This window comes from Astyanax mexicanus, chromosome 24 (assembly GCF_023375975.1).
Source record: "Astyanax mexicanus isolate ESR-SI-001 chromosome 24, AstMex3_surface, whole genome shotgun sequence".
In the NCBI taxonomy this organism is placed as follows: domain Eukaryota; kingdom Metazoa; phylum Chordata; class Actinopteri; order Characiformes; family Acestrorhamphidae; genus Astyanax; species Astyanax mexicanus.
The window spans coordinates 166,306-187,999 of NC_064431.1; the positions used below are offsets into that span (position 1 = coordinate 166,306).

A 21,694-nucleotide genomic window follows, 5' to 3' on the forward strand; every position below is an offset into this window, starting at 1 on the left:
CACAGAAAAAAACACATGTAAAAAACCCTGAAACAATATCCACCTGAAACCCCCCTGAAATCCACCAAGCCCACGTTCTACCCATATGAGCTCCACATGAGCATTAGCTGATTGTTGTGAAAATAATCTTAATTATAAATCTCCCATTTTTGCAAATGAGAACTAAAAATGGTGAAAACAGTGATTATGCTTTCCATCAAATGCACCTACTGACAAGAACATGCATCCAAGATTTCTGCAAAACTTGACATGCAGTTACAGCAGGTCTCAGATAGATGTGTTGCTGCTTTCTCTCCTGCAGAACTTCTTCCAACTGATAGCAGCAGCATTTTTCAGCAGGATAATGTTCACCCACACACAGCAAGGGTTTCCCAGGAACACAGTCTCCACCAGATTGCAGCACTTCCTGGTCCTGTCCGCTCTCCAGATTTATCACCAATCCAGCATTTATGGAGCAGCTGGGACTCAGCTTCAGCTTCAACCTACGAGTGTAGAGCTACAGGATCTACAGGCCCAGCTGTAGCAACATCTGTGGGTAAATGTGCTGCAGGATCCAAACAGAACCTTTAGAACCTCCAAACCCAACCCTCTCAATCTCATCTTATATCCAGCATAGAGGAACCAATAGAGGAACCAACAGGGCACAGTACAGTTTCCCCAATAAATTGCTTTCCCTCTAATATATAATATATAATATTTTTTTTGGTCAAATAAGTGTACAAGTCAAACTGGAAGCTGTGAAACAAGATCAACATATTCTGATCAATAGGCGAGCTGTCAACCGTGCAGCTTGATTTAGGGCATGTCAGTGTGTATTGCTATCGTAAGGATGGTAAAAGTACACCTTGCCCAGCTAAAATTGCACAAAAGGCATTTACTAATTCTCTGATTTAATCATGGGTGTGTTTTGGGCATAATGTGAAATAAACCAATCAGCACGCACTTGCCATTCCCTATTTACATGATGCAGGAATTAAAGTATATAGAAAGTTGGTGAGGTGTGAGATGGCAATGAGCAATACAAATAAATTTAGGTAAGATTACTTCAGCTCCAAATTGAATTTTAGTTTGGATACTCTAATAAGCAAACAGACCTTAAAGAAAGCCAGTGTTGAAGATCCAGCCAGTGTTCCATATTCGATTATGTCCTGATTGGCCAGATCCTCAAAGCCCTTTATCATGAGGTGTGAAGAGTCTGAGCTTTGGTTGGAGCTCAGGTTGGAGAAATAGCAGGCCAGCAGCACCACGGCAAAGAGCCACCAAGTACAGCTGACCACACGGCCGGATGGAGACCTGGGGTGAGGACCTGCACCTACAGTGATGAAAAGACACATAAAAATACCAGCTGATCTGATTAGCATGAAAAGCATGAAATTAAACGTAACACAATATTTTAAATATACACACATTATCATCCAACAGTAGCACCCTGGATTGTAATGCATCCTGGGTGCAACTATTTTTTGATGATGGATAACTAATGTTGAAAACATGTTTAATATTTGAGCTGAAATGACGGACCTTGCAGGCTGAGAGCTCCGGCGATATACCACAGACTGTGCAGGAGGGTGAAGGGGTTCTGCTCGCTCTCAGGCTGACTCCATTCACAAGGGCTCACTCTGAAAACATAAACACTGCAAATAAGTCTTTTTCTACATCGATAACTGCCATATCTGGTAGAAAAACCAAACTGTTTCCATCAGATAAGCAGAACAAAAGATTTCCTCTTTGAAAAGGAAGAGGAACTGAAGCCTCACACTCGCTTTACATAAAGAAAACAGTGAAATATGCTGGTCTGAAAACAATGAGCTGACTAATCAGAAGAGGTTTCAAAAGGAATAAGAGACTAAATAAAAAGCCTGTTATATTTTACTCCATGTAGCAGGAAGGATTTATTTGAGATAGGTGTTTTCACCTGGCTACGACGCAGATGCAGACTGCGGTCAGGATGTATGCGACGAGGATCCCGAACCAGGTCTCTCCAGAAAACGGACTGAGGAAGTCGAACATGCTGGAATCCTCTGAGGTGATGTCCCGCCGCATGAGGATGCTGATACCCGTCTGCATGTAGGGTTTGGTCATTCCTACTGCCTTCTCTCGAGCTGCGGTCAGCGTTAGAGGAGCTACGGCAAGATCCGCCTCCTGAGGAGCAAAATTAATTCAACTATATTAAGGACCGGCTGCTGTGAACCAAAGATTAGGAGACACTTTCTTCCTGGTCTCTATGTCTATTAATTTGATCTGTATTTTATGGCCTAAATTCTTTTTCTGAGTTTTAACGGCTATTTTTTTCTGTTGATTTTACACCATGTGTCTCATCCTGGAGTTTTGGAGATGTCTTCACTGGTCCAAATCCAGATTGTTCAGTCTGATCATGTGATGTGGATCATATGGCTCTCATTAAAGCAGCAGTCCTTAATATCTTTGTTTTTTTCCTGAGACGGTATAGGCCAAAATAATATAATAAGTGCTATCAGTGATTTTCTGCTACCATTTCTGAAAAGCCACACATATATTTATTCTAAAATAAATAGGTTTGGTAGGTCCCCAACCCTTTGTTCTGTCTATAACAGCTTTTTCTGCTTACCTAAGCAAACATGGTGCTGCTAATGGTGCTACTGAGAACTCTCCACTCTTCATCTGCTCATTCACACACCATAAATAATGTAAGATAAAGACAGAATTAGAGCTGAAGAGAGCTGGAGAGATAAATGAGCACAACAGAGCCCTTGCTAAAATCACCAGATTTATCCACTCTAAAAAGAGACTGCACCACAATACACGTTTTAAAAGTACTTTTTAGCATGCTCACTTTGCATCTTTATCACTTTAAAGTTATTAAAGTTTTTTTCCTCCTGACCTTTTTGTTCACATACACCTTTTTGTGTGCACAATAACAGGACATGTCACTGAGAACAAATGTAGGTTTTGATTAATTAATTCCTATTTATTCTTTCTTCTATTTGATTTTAGTCTTTCCTTTGTACAACACCCACTAAACTGCAGGCTCTCGTTTGCCTCAATTAATTGTTAACAGCACCTAGCAACCACTTGAAACACAGCTAGAACTGGTACCTGTTACACCATAGTAAACTGCTAGCAACGTCTAAGCCAACGTACCATGGCAACTTTACCAAGTATACCGTAGCAACAGCTTCTCAACATGTTAGGAACCTTAGCAGCCAACACTGGATAATTGGATAAAACAAAGAATTTGTTGTTCCTTAGTACCTAGCAACACCTTAGACACTAGCTACTCAACCATACTGCAACATTTCGTCCATCGCTGTCACTTACCCCCCTCACCACCTCTCCAATCATCCCATTCCAGTTTCCACTCTCGTCCAGCCGGCCGTACGACCCGTCTTTCACCAGATGAACTTTATACTTGAAGCCCAGTTTCTTGGCTAATTCAGACAGCAGGTCCATACAGTATCCCTCCAGCTGAGAGCCCTTCAGCATGGTGTACGGGTCTTGCTAAATTTCAAACATAAATATTTTACAATAAATACAATATAATACTGTGTGTGTGTGTGTGTGTGTGTCTGTTTGATTGTGTGTGTGACTGACCTTTATTGTAGTTACTGTCAGCTCTGACTTTGCTGGAGTAAAAAAAAAAACAGAACAGAATGTAAATTTTGTAAATTACAGTATAATAAAGTATTAAAGCTTGCAGAAAAGTGCAGGCACAAAATAACACAATCGACTCGGGGTGCAAAATTACTTATACTGGTGAAAACACACAAATGCACTTTTACACAACTAGCCTAAAAACCAATGATGCTTAGAACCTCTCTTGATGAACAGCTACAAATGTGCATTCCAGCGTTATGGTGAAATGTAAAATGCTCCATTGCTTTAATGCTAAAATAATATTTAACAAGCAGACTGAGGTGAAGAACATTTTACTAATGTTCTATTAATGTTACAGTATTCTATTTACGTCAAGGAGTTACCCTTTTGTTTGAGAGGAGCTATAAGAGTGAAAGAACATGGCAGTCTACACCCCACAGATCCTTTAAAGATTAGGGCCAACCGTATCTTTACACATCTAACCTTTTCTTTATCCTACGATTCAGATCCATCTGGACTCAGTTTCCTCAGAGTATTTTAGGGTTAGGATCACATTAGCTGGTAGAGAGAGCATTCAGTGACATTTGAGCTAAGTTGTGTTAACTGCATGTTTTTACATTACATTACATTATATTTAGCATTATCCAAAGCGATGTTTTATCCAAAGCGGATTTTGTTCTACAGTGACCTCAGAGCGAAAGGCAGGTCAGAGTCTCTGGGATTCCTCTATTCATCTGCCAGTTTAAAGCTGGTTCTATTCCAGGCTCGGTCCCATCACCCAAAACAGGCTCCACCAACTCGGAGCCTTCCTGTGCACCAGCAATATTAAGCCCCATCTTCACAGGGAGATGTGACAGTACCGCGGTGAAGCCAGGCTGTGCTGATGCCCTTTTTGACTGCATGTGTTTCCGGAGCCGGCGGCTCCCGGCGGGTCGAGCTACGTGCTAAACTGATCCAAAACAGGCCTTTATTCACCCTGGCTGGACTGTGACTAATTCTGGTTGATGTTGTTATTGAATGAATCATAAAAGTCGGGTGGTGAGGGTGGAAGGGCAGTCAAAGACCATCAAAAGCCCAGAATTCGGCTGCTTGGAGTGATGCTGACACCCATCAGCTCCTCCTATTGAAGAGTATGATAGGCAGCAGTGTGGCACTGCCTTCACAAACACTGGCCCTCTTGTTTCAGCCCTTTAGAATTGATTTATAACTGTGTGTTTTTGTGAAAGTGGCAGCTGGCTAGCTTCCTGTCTGTCAGAACTGTGCCAAGCAGGATGCAATCTTCAGCTCTGAAGCTCTGAAGTTCTGCCCAGTTGACAATTTCAGACGCTTATTAAATGACAAGCCTGTGAAACTTCAGCATCTCCTGCAGAGCTGATGAAACGGACTGGCCGAGAAACACTCGTAACCACAGTGCGCGAGCCTGCAGACGGACTAGAAATATGTATTCCGTGTACGCTTATAAATCAATAGCTTATAATAATGATAATAATTATTATAATAATGTACTAAAGCTAGGTGGTGATAATTATTGTTGTTGTTGGTGAGTGACCTAGAGCTGTATTACATGATAAAAGTCTAAATTAAAAAAATATTATTACCCTTAAACATAACACTCAGTGGCTCATGATTTAGCAGTTCTTAGCTTCTTAGCGATATTACCTGCAGAGCAAGAGTTTGATAGCAGCAGGACTGTAGCGAATGTGATGAAAGCTAGCACGGTCCACATGCTGTTGAAAAACACCTAGAATGAAAAATAAACATTATATTTAACATTTAAAACATGATTTTCTGCTTAATAATCACTTAGGAATGAAAACAAACAAAGTGCAGTTCAAGCAGGTTCTTACATAAAATATAACACAATTATTTATTACAGTTACTTCAATAAACATCCATCAATATCTAAAGCCTAACATCAAACTTAATTTCAAAGATTACAGTAGGAACAAATAAATTATGAAGACAGAATCCCAGTCCTCACACTCACCATCGTGCCTGTAGAGTTACTCCACACCGGGTCGGCTCAGACTGAGAGAGCACAGAGGAGACGACACTGATGAGGATCACAGAAAGCCAATGATTTCAGGGGGAGGAGTAAATCAAACACACTAAGATCAGAATGAAGGAAAAACGCCTTCGGTTCAGTGAAAATTTAACATGAAGAAATTCTAGTGCAGGTTATCCTCTCTTTCACTGCACCTTCAAAAAACTGCTATATATAAACTATATAAACTAAATAAACTAAACTTCTATCAGACAAAAGGCAAGAGTGATGGTAGAATAGTAAAAAGCTCAGTGAGAGCTCTGGTGGTATTTAACCTTCGAGATATTTAAACAATCGAAGATTCATGTGTTCAGCGACCGTAAAATGCAACTTTGCCTCAGAGGTTAACTCCAACCAAGATGACCAAAGATCCACCATCCGTGAGCGGCCCCACCTGCTGCACCATATCTCCAACATCTGTGCAACACAAATTCATTAAGATGTGAGCAGCCTGGCGGAGGTCAAACGATCCACTGAATCAACTAAAGAGAAGCTATGATCCTAAATTGCAAGAATAAGCAAAGTCGAAAAGCGAAGCTAAAGGAGAAGGCCACAGCAACCAATCAGGATATGGAAGAACAATGTGCGCATTGTTGGAACACAGGAAGGGCATGAAGCAGGAGATATGATCCAGTTCCTAAATGAAGTAATTCTGAAGATGCTGAACATTAAATCTGCTGGAGTTTCAGATTGAGCTCATACAGCTTCTGCTCTGCGCCTCGGGAGAAAAATCACCAGCTATCCTGGTTCATATTAGTGAGTTAGGTGTGTCTTAATGAGGTAGGTGTGTCTTAATGAGGTAGGTGTGTCTTAATGAGGTAGGTGTGTCTTAATGAGGTAGGTGTGTCTTAATGAGGTAGGTGTGTATGTTAGTGAGGTAGGTGTGTGTATTAATGAGGTAGGTGTGTGTATAAGTGAGGTAGGTGTGTGTATTAGTGAGGTAGGTGTGTGTATTAATGAGGTAGGTGTGTATGTTAGTGAGGTAGGTGTGTGTATAAGTGAGGTAGGTGTGTGTATAAGTGAGGTAGGTGTGTGTATTAGTGAGGTAGGTGTGTGTATTAATGAGGTAGGTGTGTATGTTAGTGAGGTAAGTGTGTGTATTAATGAGGTAGGTGTGTGTATTAATGAGGTAGGTGTGTATGTTATTGAGGTAGGTGTGTGTATTAATGAGGTAGGTGTGTGTATTAATGAGGTAGGTGTGTATGTTATTGAGGTAGGTGTGTGTATTAATGAGGTAGGTGTGTATGTTAGTGAGGTAGGTGTGTGTATTAATGAGGTAGGTGTGTGTATTAATGAGGTAGGTGTGTATGTTATTGAGGTAGGTGTGTGTATTAATGAGGTAGGTGTGTATGTTAGTGAGGTAGGTGTGTATGTTAGTGAGGTAGGTGTGTATGTTAGTGAGGTAGGTGTGTGTATTAACGAGGTAGGTGTGTATGTTAGTGAGGTAGGTGTGTGTATTAATGAGGTAGGTGTGTATGTTAGTGAGGTAGGTGTGTGTATTAATGAGGTAGGTGTGTATGTTAGTGAGGTAGGTGTGTGTATTAATGAGGTAGGTGTGTATGTTAGTGAGGTAGGTGTGTATGTTAGTGAGGTAGGTGTGTGTATTAATGAGGTAGGTGTGTATGTTAGTGAGGTAGGTGTGTATGTTAGTGAGGTAGGTGTGTATGTTAGTGAGGTAGGTGTGTGTATTAATGAGGTAGGTGTGTATGTTAGTGAGGTAGGTGTGTATGTTAGTGAGGTAGGTGTGTATGTTAGTGAGGTAGGTGTGTGTATTAACGAGGTAGGTGTGTATGTTAGTGAGGTAGGTGTGTGTATTAATGAGGTAGGTGTGTATGTTAGTGAGGTAGGTGTGTGTATTAATGAGGTAGGTGTGTATGTTAGTGAGGTAGGTGTGTGTATTAATGAGGTAGGTGTGTATGTTAGTGAGGTAGGTGTGTATGTTAGTGAGGTAGGTGTGTGTATTAATGAGGTAGGTGTGTATGTTAGTGAGGTAGGTGTGTATGTTAGTGAGGTAGGTGTGTATGTTAGTGAGGTAGGTGTGTATGTTAGTGAGGTAGGTGTGTGTATTAGTGAGGTAGGTGTGTATGTTAGTGAGGTAGGTGTGTGTATTAATGAGGTAGGTGTGTATGTTAGTGAGGTAGGTGTGTATGTTAGTGAGGTAGGTGTGTGTATTAATAAGGTAGGTGTGTATGTTAGTGAGGTAGGTGTGTGTATTAATGAGGTAGGTGTGTGTATTAATGAGGTAGGTGTGTATGTTAGTGAGGTAGGTGTGTGTATTAATGAGGTAGGTGTGTGTATTAATGAGGTAGGTGTGTGTATTAATGAGGTAGGTGTGTATGTTAGTGAGGTAGGTGTGTATGTTAGTGAGGTAGGTGTGTGTATTAATGAGGTAGGTGTGTGTATTAATGAGGTAGGTGTGTATGTTAGTGAGGTAGGTGTGTATGTTAGTGAGGTAGGTGTGTGTATTAATGAGGTAGGTGTGTGTATTAATGAGGTAGGTGTGTATGTTAGTGAGGTAGGTGTGTGTATTAATGAGGTAGGTGTGTGTATTAATGAGGTAGGTGTGTATGTTAGTGAGGTAGGTGTGTGTATTAATGAGGTAGGTGTGTGTATTAATGAGGTAGGTGTGTATGTTAGTGAGGTAGGTGTGTGTATTAATGAGGTAGGTGTGTGTATTAATGAGGTAGGTGTGTATGTTAGTGAGGTAGGTGTGTGTATTAATGAGGTAGGTGTGTGTATTAATGAGGTAGGTGTGTATGTTAGTGAGGTAGGTGTGTGTATTAATGAGGTAGGTGTGTGTATTAATGAGGTAGGTGTGTATGTTAGTGAGGTAGGTGTGTGTATTAATGAGGTAGGTGTGTGTATTAATGAGGTAGGTGTGTATGTTATTGAGGTAGGTGTGTGTATTAATGAGGTAGGTGTGTATGTTAGTGAGGTAGGTGTGTATGTTAGTGAGGTAGGTGTGTGTATTAACGAGGTAGGTGTGTATGTTAGTGAGGTAGGTGTGTGTATTAATGAGGTAGGTGTGTATGTTAGTGAGGTAGGTGTGTGTATTAATGAGGTAGGTGTGTATGTTAGTGAGGTAGGTGTGTGTATTAATGAGGTAGGTGTGTGTATTAATGAGGTAGGTGTGTATGTTAGTGAAGTAGGTGTGTGTTTATGTTATGAGGAAGGCATTAAACCCGGAATCTAAAAGGCGCGCGAACACAACAGGGAAGTACCGCGTGCTGTTTTTATGCTCGCGCTAGCTGCGCATTGGCTGAGGTGGGAGATCGGTACAGGTTTTGGCCAATCAGCGCGCAGTGCGAGCGTGGCGCGCGGCTGGAGCGGTAGGGGGCAGGGAGCGGGTTCTGCTCGGTATAACCGAACCTTCTGCAGCTGCAGCGCCGCCGGGATTCACCTGCAGCCCAGGTACCGGTACCGCGGCCCGCGGGGGATGCTGGAGCACCGGGAGCGGCGCGCGGAGGCTCGGTGCTGTGCAGCGGTGAGAGGAGCGGCGGGGGGACGGGGCGCGCGGGAGGCTGCGGAATGGCTGGATGGCGCGAGCGAGTCCGCGCGCTGATCAGGAGGCGGTGAGTGCGGCTTTACCCCCCCAACACACACACCTTATTACCGCACCGCGCCTTTACCCCGCACACACACCGTACACCCTGTATTAACCCGGGTTTACATAGCGCTCTGTGCAACACTCTCTCTCTCACACACACACTCAGCGGCCGCTTCCCTCCCGCTCGGTTGTGCGCGCGCTGGGAGCGGAGCTGCGCTCACTATGGCTGTGTTTTCGTGGCGGGGCTCTGAATGTTGGTAGTGTAGTGTTACGGTGTGCGGGGCTGTGGTGGTGTGGGTGTTGTGTGCGGTAGTGTTGGTGGGGTTGTGTTGTGTTGGGGTGTTATATAGTGTTATATAGTGTAGAGGTAGTGTGTGTATCCGCGGACTCTCTGCGCCCTTAAAATGGCCGCGTCTCTCCCGGCCGCTCTCAGCGCTCTGCAACCAAACTACCGCACATAGCAGGAGCACTCACAGCGCCCAACGCTGATTGGTTTACATTAGTCACGTGCAGCCTATTCCACTGCCGATTGGTTGGAGCTAGAGGAAGCCTAATGATTGTTACTAGGACCGGTACACTCTTACGTTTACACACTAATATTTACAAGCTGTAACGTTTACACAGCCGGGTATATGAAATGGGTGATAGGATGTGAAAATATCCTGTAAAGTCTCATTTCAGGGACTCAAAATTATTTAAATTAAGACAAATTAAGTTTTCCATAAATGAAATGTTTATTTTAATACTTAGTTGAGAATCCTGTCTGTTTGTCTGAAGTCTGGATATGATGCTTTATATTTACTGCAGCTCTTTTGGTTTGAGTCTTTAGTTTTGTACTAATTGAGTGAAATTCTGCTGGATTATGTTCAGATCAGGTGATTGGTTTGATCACTGCAGAATATTCAACTTCTCTACCTTATAAACTCCTGGGTTGATTTAGCAGTGTATTTTAGGTCGTCCATCTGCATTGTTCAGCACCGTCCAATCAGCTCTTTGCGTTTGTTTGAATCTGAGCAGAAAGTAAATCCCTGTAACTTCAGAGTTTATCCTTCTGTTTCTGTTACATCTTCAGTAAACACCAGAGACCCAGTGCCACAATAACAGCATCCAAATGCACAAACCACACCTGGAATCAGCCTTTTACCTGCTTAACTGATGATTGATTAACAAAGGAATAAACCATAGAGCTTATCAAATAGCTTTAGAGAATTTGTCCTACCCCTGTCCTAGTTTAACCTCTTAAATTTAACCTGAAACACTATATTTTCATCTCATTTGTTTTATTTCAGAACCCAAATCATGAATATTTTTCTCACTGTCCAAATCCGTCTGGGTCGGACTTTAGTTTTGTTTTTGTTAGTAAAATGTTTTAATTTGGTAAATCTTTTCATTTTCATCGTTCTTCCACTGAGAGAGTAGATCCCTGTAGTTGTAGATTGTTCGATCTGTGAAAGGTCACATGACTAAAGTAAGGGAATGCATTTGCATCACAATACTAGAATTACTATAATTCTGCAAACAACCTTTGTCTAATTTTAAATCATCACACAGACACATTCTCTAAGATTGAAAGATTAACTGCTAATTTAATTATTACAAATTAAGCAGAAGCAAACAATATACGTGTAAAGGTGTGATTTTTATTGTGTCCTGTTTCTTCTCCCACTGCCGTCAGTAAAGACATGACCAACGTTTTTTTTTTTTTTCCCAGGTAGACCACGAGAATGAGGAAGATAAAGAAACGTGGTGGTCAGTCCGCATCTAGCAGGAGCAAAGGAAGGGGGAGGGGCCGTGCTGCTGCCTCCAGCCAATCAGAGCTGGACGTTTTACTCCGTCCACCCTCTCCATGCAGGGTGAACTTCTCCGTTACTCGAGAAACACTAACGTACGCTCAGTCGCAGAAGATGGTGGAAGTGGAACTGGAGGGGAGAATCCATCGGATCAACATATTCGACCCGCTGGCCGTCGTCACAGAGGACGAACTGCTGGCGCAGGAGGTGCAGGAGTGCAACAGCAACAAGGAGAACAGTGAGCAGGAAAACCGCGGCCGCCATGTGCACCACACCTCCACCAACAAGGCCAGGAGAAAAGATGGCAAGAACGGCGGCGGCAGAGCGAGACGCTTCGGTTCTCAGCAGTTTTCACAGCACCAGGACCACCAGACTCAGCCTGAAGGACCTTTACCCAAACCCACTTTCCGCAAACTGGACGCTTTCACTCCTAACGAGGCTCCGCCTCTTCCTGTGGCCTATTACCGATATGTGGAAAAAACTTCGGAAGAGCTGGAGACGGAGGCGGAGTACGATATGGATGAGGAGGACATGGCCTGGCTGGAGATGGTGAATCAGAAGCGAGTTTCGGACGGACACGCCTCCGTCCAGCCCGACACCTTCGAGCTGCTGATCGACCGGCTGGAGCGAGAGTCCATCCTGGAGTCCAGGAGCCAGGCCTTGTCCCAGAACACCATCGACGAGGACGCGTTCTGCTGCGTCTGCATGGACGACGAGTGCCTCAACAGCAATGTCATTTTATTCTGTGACATCTGCAACCTGGCCGTGCATCAGGTTAGAAAACATAAAATCACACATTTATTATTTATACATGTATTTTTTCCAGTTGTTTTCCTCTCTGAACTTGTTCCATTGGAGTAGAAGTTCAGATGGGTTCACATTTACTAGATTTAGTCAAATAGAGTAATCATTTACGCAGTATGTTAAAAGGCTTTCCCTTCTGTTAACAGTAGATTTAGTGGGATTCTGTTATTGAATGACGGTTCTGGATGCAGTTTGTCTGAGGGATTGGAGATACGAGGGTTCAGCTTAGGCTTGTGCGCATACTCTTAACGCACTGAAACTCCTCCCCTTTACTTTCTGATGTTTCTCTTTAGAACGTTGTTTTAAAAGCTTCCCGCAGTGTGTGTGTGTGTTAATGTGTGTGTGTGTGTGTGTTGTGTTTGGGGTTAGGAGTGTTACGGAGTGCCGTATATACCGGAGGGTCAGTGGCTGTGCCGGCGGTGTCTGCAGTCTCCCTCTCGGCCGGTGGACTGTGTGCTGTGCCCGAACCGCGGGGGGGCGTTTAAGCAGACGAGCGACGGGCGCTGGGCGCATGTGGTTTGCGCCATCTGGATCCCCGAGGTCTGTTTTGCCAACACGGTTTTCCTGGAGCCGATCGAGGGCGTGAAGAACATTCCGCCGGCCCGGTGGAAGCTGACCTGCTACCTGTGTAAACAGAGGGGGAGGGGGGCGTCCATCCAGTGCCACAAAGCCAACTGCTACCGGGCGTTTCACGTGACCTGCGCCCAGAGAGCCGGATTGTTCATGAAGATCGACCCGGTGCGCGAGACGGGCACCAACGGCACCACGTTCACCGTGAAAAAAACGGCCTTCTGCGGCAGCCACTCCCCGGCCACGGCGGAGGGGGACGAGGACGGGGGGTTCGCGGGGGGGCGTAATAACCGGGGTCAGAGGGCGTACACGCTCGGCCCCGCGGCGCAGCAGAACCAGCGCGGGAACAAGAAGGCTCCGCCCACACCGCAGCAGAAGAAGACGAGGAAGAGTGCTGATGGAGTTTCACGCAAAACTGGAGTTCCGCTTCTCCTTGTTCCACAGATTCCGTCTTACAGGCAAGTTTTACACAACTTTTACAGCAAACCTCCTGACCATCCTGCTGTAAATCAGCTACCAGACGCTTGTTTAATCTCTACAGTTCTCGTCTGTATTTATCATTATATAACACAACACACGTGGTTAAACTATCACAATTAAAAATAAGCCAATTAAACATAAACACAGAAATAGAGCCCTGCTTTAGCTAAATTTACCTGGATGCAGCTTCTGTTTTTTAGCCACAGCGTGATGGAGGGTCTCTGAAGGTTCTCTGTGGAGATCAGTGTGTTTGATTTGTGTTCCGGTTCCCGACAGGCTGAATAAGATTTGTACCGGAGTTTCTGTTCAGAGGAAGAATCAGTTCATGCAGAGACTTCATAACTACTGGCTTCTGAAGCGCCACTCCCGCAACGGAGTTCCACTCATCCGCCGCCTCCACACACACCTCCAAACACAGAAAACCGAGCAGGTCTGTTCCTCAAGATTAAAAAACAGTTTTACTATAAATGTATTCGGTATATCAGTACTGTAACTTGAATATTAATTCTATGATATTTTATTAGTGTATAATGATGATGATTGTTTCAGAGGGAGCCGGACGCTCGGCTGCAGGCCGTCAGAGAGGAGCTGAAGTACTGGCAGAAACTGAGGCAGGACCTGGAGAAAGCTCGTCTGCTCATCGAGTTAATCCGCAAGAGAGAGAGGCTCAAACGCGAGCAGGTACAACATCACACAACATCACACAACATCACACATCATAAAAAATAACACGTCACACAACATCACACAACGTCACACATCATAAAAAATAACACGTCACACATCACACATCACACAACATCACACATCATAAAAAATAACACGTCACACAACATCACACAACGTCACACATCATAAAAAATAACACGTCACACATCATCACACAACATCACACATCATAAAAAATAACACGTCACACAACATCACATAACGTGTTAGCATCACATGACATCACCACATCAGATAGCATGCAAAATATTGTTAAAAATATTACTGTTACCATCAAAATTAATCAAAAAATCCAGTCTGTGAAAGTTTTCTATAATAATGTGTAATGTTTTAGTTTATATTGGTCCTAATCAATTTTCTGTTTTTCAGTTCTTTATCTCTCGGCTCCAGAGTTAGGAGATCTGGTTTTATTAGCGATTGATTTTAGGAGTGTTTTATTCTTAAGTTTAGGGTTAGTTATGATTTTATTCCTCAAGAGAGAAACTAAAGAAGAGCCTGAGAGAAACACAGACCAGCCGAACTCTGCACTCGGACTGATCTGAGGACAGCGCTCCGCTCTCGCTGTGCTGTAAAGCTTCAGCTTCCTGAGATCTGTTTTTGTTGTTAATGCAGATGAAGCTGCAGCAGGTTTCTCTGGAGCTCCAGCTGACCCCTGCGCTGGTGCTTCTGCGCTCTACACTGGAGCAGCTGCAGGAGAAAGACACAGCGCAGATCTTCACTTCACCCGTCAACCTGAAGGAGGTAGAGTCCCATCCTCTCTCTGTTTATCTACAGACCTTTTTTCTCCATGCTTTGAGATGTGCAGTTTATTATAGTAAGTGAAAACTTTATTTTATAAAGTATTTAGTTTATAAAGTGTAGACGTCTTAGAAAAACAAGTGAACATTTTTATTCTTTTTTTAGGTTCCAGATTATCTGGAGTTTGTTTCTGATCCGATGGATTTCTCCACCATGCGGGAGAAGCTGGAGGCCCATAAATACTGCTCAGTGCTGGACCTGGAGGCAGACTTTAACCTCATGGTGTCCAACTGCCTGAAGTACAACTCCACGGACACCGTGTTCCACAAGGCCGCCACACAGCTGAAGGAGGTAGGGGGCGCTATCCTGCGGAACGCCCAGCGCCAGGCGGTTAGCGTTGGATTGGACCCCAAAACAGGAATGCACCTTCCGGACTCCAAACCAAACGCGAGCAAGTCCTGCTGGGACGAGGGTAAAGATTTCACAGCATTTTATCATCATCCTAACGTCTTCTTCCAGTTCTCTGATTATAACAATACTAGTGACACTAGTGCGACACTAGTGCACTGCTTATACTGCAGAATTACTGAAATCTCTGTTCACCTGTTCTCCTGTTGTAAGACTTTCTGTAACCGGTAACGCTGATCGTGTTGAAGTGGTGCAGTTTTGGTCTGATCTGTGTCTCGTTGTTCTGTAGTTGATCTGCTGCTGGATCCTGAGAACAGAGTCCACATGTCCTCAGAGGACCAACTGAAGGAGCTGCTGAACAAGCTGGACGCGGTGACGTGCATGCGCACCAGCGGGGGCCGCACTAAACGCATGCGGCTGCTGCGGCGGGAGATCAACAGCATCCGGCACAAACTCAGCCGCCAGCGCAGAACATCGGCGCTGCAGAAGAGCCGCAATAAAGAGACGAAGGAGCGTCAGAAACAGAGACGCAGTGAAAAAGTGGATTACGCTCCAGGTGATTCATTATTACCAACTTTAATAAACCAAATTTTTAATCAAAATATACTCAAATATCCAAATTCTGTTAATATCTGCATCTAATTTTTAAACACTTTAAGCAGGGCTGGTATATTTTATTATTACAGAACAACAAATTTCAGCTAATAATATAAAAATATATTGGAATGTATTTAAAACTGTTATTATTTGATTATGTGCGAAAAAATACCATGAAATATCATTATATTATTTTAGGGCCAAATCGCCACCCCAACACTAAATCTACAGCAATTACAGCATCTGTTACTGACTGATGTTCATTACAGGGAGATTATAAATGATAAAATTCAGCTAATTAATCCAGTTTAAAATACTTTGATGATTAAATGTAACTAATTTAGATTAATCACAGAATGTGGTTTACGGAGTGCCGGCGGTGGCGGTGTTTTTAAATGACCACGTGGTGAGAGCCCTGCCTCAAAGCATGATGGGAACTGTAATTTATTTCTATTTTTTTAGAATCGACTAAATCCAGAGAATCTCAGAGATCAGAGTCGTCCTGCCCCACCTCCTCCCCTCTCCCCGCCGACGCTCCTCCAAACGCCCCCATGTTCTGCCTGGAGACCGGCGGCACCACCACGCCCAGCCAATCCGGCAAGCGGCAGGTGGGCAGGGGGCGGGTTCGTGCGCAGGGGCGGGGTCACAGCGAAGCAGCAGGACAGACTGAGGTGGAGGAGGAGAAGCTCCTGAAGGAAAATGGAGAGATTGCGTGTTTGCAGGAGGCGGAGCCTGTAAACGGGGTTTCCTCTCTGGAGAGCCCCCCCGCCTCCCCCGTGCTGGGGGTTGGCCGCCGGACCTCCATCCTCTTTAAAAAAGCTAAAAACGGGGCGAGAAAACGCAAACCTGCTTCCCTCAACCACCGAGGAACCGCCCAGGAACCTCCACAGACCCGCCTACTGTCGGCCCCGCCCACCACCAAATCCTCCCCCCCGTCTCCCCACCACCTACGCTCCACCGCCCTCAGCTCCGACAGCGAGCGCTCACACTCGCCTCCCAAACACTACGGTAATACTGCACCTCCCAAACACCATCACTCCTCACACCATCACTCCTCACACCATCACTCCCCACACCATCACTCCCCACACCATCACTCCCCACACCATCACTCCTCACACCATCACTCCTCACACCATCACTCCACACGCCACCACTCCTCACGCCACCACTCCTCACGCCATCACTCCACACGCCATCACTCCACACGCCATCACTCCTCACACCATCACTCCACACACCATCACTCCTCACACCATCACTCCCCACACCATCACTCCACACGCCACCACTCCTCACGCCACCACTCCTCACACCACCACTCCACACGCCATCACTCCTCACACCATCACTCCACACACCATCACTCCTCACGCCATCACTCCACACGCCACCACTCCTCACGCCACCACTCCTCACGCCATCACTCCTCACGCCATCACTCCCCACACCATCACTCCTCACGCCATCACTCCTCACGCCACCACTCCTCACGCCACCACTCCTCACGCCATCACTCCCCACACCATCACTCCTCACGCCATCACTCCTCACGCCATCACTCCCCACACCATCACTCCTCACGCCATCACTCCTCACGCCACCACTCCTCACGCCACCACTCCTCACGCCATCACTCCCCACGCCATCACTCCTCACGCCATCACTCCTCACGCCATCACTCCTCACGCCATCACTCCACACGCCACCACTCCTCACGCCACCACTCCTCACGCCATCACTCCCCACGCCATCACTCCTCACGCCATCACTCCTCACGCCATCACTCCCCACGCCATCACTCCCCACGCCATCACTCCTCACGCCACCACTCCTCACGCCATCACTCCCCACGCCATCACTCCCCACGCCATCACTCCCCACGCCATCACTCCCCACACCATCACTCCCCACGCCATCACTCCTCACGCCATCACTCCTCACACCATCACTCCCCACACCATCACTCCACACGCCACCACTCCTCACGCCATCACTCCTCACACCACCACTCCACACGCCATCACTCCTCACACCATCACTCCACACACCATCACTCCTCACGCCATCACTCCCCACACCATCACTCCTCACGCCATCACTCCCCACGCCATCACTCCACACGCCACCACTCCTCACGCCACCACTCCTCACGCCATCACTCCCCACACCATCACTCCTCACGCCATCACTCCTCACGCCATCACTCCTCACGCCATCACTCCCCACGCCATCACTCCTCACGCCATCACTCCTCACGCCATCACTCCTCACGCCATCACTCCCCACGCCATCACTCCCCACGCCATCACTCCCCACGCCATCACTCCCCACGCCATCACTCCCCACACCATCACTCCCCACACCATCACTCCCCACGCCATCACTCCTCACGCCATCACTCCTCACACCATCACTCCTCACACCATCACTCCCCACACCATCACTCCTCACACCACTCGCCTCCCAAACACTACGGTAATACTGCACCTCCCAAACACCATCACTCCTCACACCATCACTCCCCACACCATCACTCCTCACACCATCACTCTGCTGTATCAGACTCTGTTTCAGGGTTTGGTTTCTGCAGGTATTAATTGTTTTATAATTAAGAGTAAATATATTGTATATAACTGTAATGACACTCTGAGGATATAGAGATGTTCATTACTGCAGGGAGAGGAAAAGAGTGTGGACTATATTTGGACAAATTCCAGCATAAAACACTGATCATATTAAATGTTTTATTTTAGGATTAATAAACGCAGTAAAGAAACAGAGGGACAGCTCCCCGGACTCTGAAAATTCATCTCCTGCTCCTCAAAACCTCTGGTAAGAAAATTCTCACTGGTTTAATGAATAAATAGACATGAACTTAAATATCCTAACTGGAATGTTTGTTTGTTTGTTTGTTTGTTTTTGTGATTTAGTTCTTCACCTCCTAAACGGAGTCGTGGAAAACCAGCTCTAAGCAAAGTTCCAGCAGCAGCTCAGAGCTCGAACCCGGAGTCTGATTCAGGTACGAGTCTCTGAGTTTAGCAGGACCTGAAGGATCAGATCTCTCCAGGGTTTAGAATAATATATTAAAAGATAATCAGTATTTAAAGAAGGAAACAAAATGCTGGTTTTCTGTTTATTACTTGTTTAAAAATACATGAATCTGTATGTTTGTGTTCTGAGAGACGTGTAGTGATACTGGTGACTGAAATCTCATTTTCTGCAGAACTAATTTAGAGTCTCCTCTAAAGAGAAAATGTAAAGATTATAGTTATTTATAAACAGAATCATAAGCGTAATCTGTTGTACTGCTGTGTGTTATGCAGTGTAACAGTACTAAACTTCCATAACCAAAAATATCACAGATCATTTGTGGATATATATTAAACTTGTGGTGGATAAAAGGTAAAGATTCTGCTACAGTATAAATAGATTTGTTTTGTGCTTATTTTTCTGATTGATTAGATACTGTCTGTTTACTACTTTTAAAAAGAAAATAGATTCCAAAGTGTCATTTTGCCCAAAGTGTAGAAAGACTGTTTATAGCAGACTGTAAAATCTTTAATTTAATAATTTTATTAAAGTTAATCTCTTTATTTAATGTCCAGTGAAGAGCAGTTCTCAGCAGAGTGAAGATTTGGAGCCTCTGAGTTTGGTTTGGGCGAAATGCAGAGGGTATCCCTCGTACCCGGCGATGGTAAGATCCGTCTGATCCTCTCTAACTGTCCAGATCACGAAGGTTCTGCTGCTAAAGCTGCTTTTCTGTAGACAGTAGATCCAGAAATGCCTAAAGAGGGAGTTCTTCACAACGGCATCCCGATCCCGGTGCCGCCTAAAGAGGTCCTGCGTCTGGGCGAGTGGCGGCGCCGCGAGACTGAAGATAAACTCTTCCTGGTTTTGTTCTTCGACACAAAAAGAACTTGGTAAAAAAATCAATTTTTCATTTTTTTCTCTCGAGGTCATGTATGATATTTTAACAGTCATCATTATCAAATCAAATCAAATCAAATGTATTTGTTTAGCGCTTTTTACAACTGGTGTTTCAAAAAGCAGCTTTACAGAAACATGATCACAGGACAAAGAATCAGACAAAACATTAAACATATGTATGAATTAGTTTTTAATCTTGCCTTAATCCCTTTAAACTGAAGAAAAACTTGTAAAACCTTGTAAGTGATCATAAACCACAAAACACTTGCAAAAAAAAAAAAAATTCTACAATTTTTGTGTTTCTTATTATGTTTTTTTTTTTTGGGAGTAAAAGTTTGTTTGAAGGTTTTTAGGCTAAAGGCTGCGCTACACAGTGGACAATGATACATTAACCTCCTAACTCCACAGAAGATCTCTTATTGTAACTGAATCTGGGGGAAATTGATTGATTGATTGATTGATTGATTCTGGTGTTGTGGTTCTCAGGCAGTGGCTGCCGCTGGATAAGCTCCATCCGATGGGAGTGGATGATACGGTGGATAAGCTCCGGCTGATGGAGGGGAAGAAGCGTAACGTGAGGAAGTCGGTGAACACGGCGTACGAACGCGCCATGAACCACCTCAACCACGTCAGAGAAAACGCCGACTTCAGCCCGTCCTCTTTCCTCTGAATCAGAACCAGATTATAAACACAAACCTGAACGTCGGTAAATTAATGATGAAAAATGATTTAAGCAGGAAACTCTTTTATGTATTAATTAAAAACATGTGGGGTTTATTTCAATGGCAGTTTAGACTAATTTATATAGACATCTTATATATTAGTCAGTATGATTGTAAACTTTCATTTTCTTTGTAAATGAAGGCGAATAGAAGTACATTTAAAAGTGCAAAGTGAGTTTCTGCAGATGGACAAACCTCACCTGTATCCACATGTTAGTCCTAGCATTAATATTTATTTATTTTAATAGTCATAGCACTATATATTACTTTATCAAAACATAGTTTAAGGTTTCACCATAAACAATATTTTTTCACAATAAACAAAATGCAGATATTAAACCTAAAGAAAACGAACCAAACAAAATGAATGTAAAGTTTTAAAGTTTAAGAACGACTGACAGACTCTAGACCGACGTCCAGAACAAAACATCTGGATCAGAAGTTCTGAACAGGCCTGGATCATCTGGACCCTCAGAAGAATTAAGAACCCGTCCTCATGACCGAATAATTACTAACCTGATCGCTCGGCCACCGCCGCGTTTAACTCAACTAAACCAGTTATATAAACATTCCCCGCCCTGCAGCACATCACCTGATTTATTACCTTATCTATCAGTTTACTATCAATCTGTTCAGCCCTGCCTGAAGCCCCTCCTCCCTATCTAACCACCCAATCACAACCCCTTCGCCGCCGGGCTCCTCCTGTTAACTCCGTTATCTCTCAGCCTGCCTGCATTTATATAATAATCACATCCTGAACCTGAACTGGATTTAAAACAGTAATGAACCTGCAGCCTCAGGTACACACACACACACACACACATACACACACACACACACACACACACACACACACCTGAACCGAAACGTAAACCGAGACTAAGTGCTTTAATATAAGTTAATTTACTGAACTACAGTCAGTGATATTTGAACTAATGAAGAATATTTTAATTATTATTTATGAGGGCCAGACTAAACCTCTTATTTTAAAGCTCAGATTTAACAGACTGGACTGTGTGTCTCCCCAGTCCAACCAGTCTCTCTCTCCTGGATAAAAACACAGTGGAGAATATTAATCTTAGTGAAAATGATTCTGTACGATGTGTTTATAATGTACTGGACGGATCTTATGAGTTTAGCTCAGATAAATATAATTATTTTATTCTCTGATTCAGAAACACAGCTGTGATTAATAACCTGTTCTTGATGATTCTTCTGTACAAAAAGCAAAATTCATTAAATTCAGATCTGGAAAAACAAAAACATTTAAAATCACTTTTTAAACTGTGATGGTCCAACAGAACCAGCAGGTCTTCAGTTACCGCAGGGTGACGTGGTTTTAATGTTCTGGCTGATCAGCGTTTTTTTTTTTTTTTAATCTCTGAAAATAAAATGTGTTTATTCTTTCTGCCACATCATTAGGAACGAGTCGTTTTTCTCCGTTCTGTTTCGTACAGGTTTAGGATTCAGCGTTAGATTTTTAGTTACGTTTTACTTGTGGATTTGTGGCCAAAATGAATTTAATAAATAAATACATTTTAAACTTAGGACTATAAAAAACTACGTTTGCACAGTTCTGGAGCTTTCTAATGGGGTTGGTCATGTGACCAGTAGTACGCTAAGAACGCGACGTAACAGAAATCTATTTGGTACTAAAACGTCACTAAAGGTTAATGAATTTATTTTTGATGTGAATTTTACTGTTCATTATGTTTTAACTGCTGTTTTTTTTTACTGTTAATTATTACATGTTTATCAGATT

General features: G+C 43.9%; 2 protein-coding genes across 3 annotated transcripts in view; one reads left to right on the forward strand and one right to left on the reverse strand.

Moving 5' to 3' along the window:
* LOC125780406 (probable glutamate receptor) overlaps positions 1–5,664 on the reverse strand; it is a 7,980-nt gene extending 2,316 nt beyond the window's left edge. For both annotated transcript variants that reach the window (XM_049471891.1, XM_049471890.1), the window contains exons 1-7: positions 5,561–5,664; positions 5,233–5,314; positions 3,571–3,602; positions 3,298–3,477; positions 1,916–2,142; positions 1,522–1,619; positions 1,095–1,312 (exon numbers count right to left, since the gene is read on the reverse strand). In XM_049471891.1, the coding sequence (XP_049327848.1) occupies positions 1,095–1,312; positions 1,522–1,619; positions 1,916–2,142; positions 3,298–3,477; positions 3,571–3,602; positions 5,233–5,314; positions 5,561–5,563 (840 nt within the window). In that variant the 5' untranslated portion in view covers positions 5,564–5,664. The remainder of the gene's footprint in view (positions 1–1,094; positions 1,313–1,521; positions 1,620–1,915; positions 2,143–3,297; positions 3,478–3,570; positions 3,603–5,232; positions 5,315–5,560) is intronic.
* Positions 5,665–8,804: 3,140 nt separating this feature from the next.
* On the forward strand, positions 8,805–21,345 carry brpf3a (bromodomain and PHD finger containing, 3a). The gene is made up of 14 exons (XM_022682172.2): positions 8,805–9,189; positions 10,876–11,728; positions 12,128–12,786; positions 13,085–13,238; positions 13,358–13,489; positions 14,150–14,278; positions 14,441–14,747; positions 14,973–15,239; positions 15,743–16,288; positions 18,037–18,115; positions 18,214–18,302; positions 18,889–18,977; positions 19,049–19,203; positions 19,697–21,345. Exons 2-14 carry the CDS (start codon positions 10,889–10,891, stop codon positions 19,878–19,880), a joined length of 3,630 nt encoding a protein of 1,209 aa, XP_022537893.2. The 5' UTR covers positions 8,805–9,189; positions 10,876–10,888; the 3' UTR covers positions 19,881–21,345.
* The last annotated feature ends 349 nt before the right edge of the window (positions 21,346–21,694 follow it).

Excerpts from the sequence above, each read along its gene's own strand:
- brpf3a (XM_022682172.2), top strand. The coding sequence starts at position 10,889 with ATGAGGAAGATAAAGAAACGTGGTGGTCAGTCCGCATCTAGCAGGAGC. Across the intron at positions 18,303-18,888 it reads GAACCCGGAGTCTGATTCAG|TGAAGAGCAGTTCTCAGCAG; the intron begins GTACGAGTCTCT and ends TTTAATGTCCAG. Across the intron at positions 18,978-19,048 it reads ATCCCTCGTACCCGGCGATG|ACAGTAGATCCAGAAATGCC; the intron begins GTAAGATCCGTC and ends GCTTTTCTGTAG.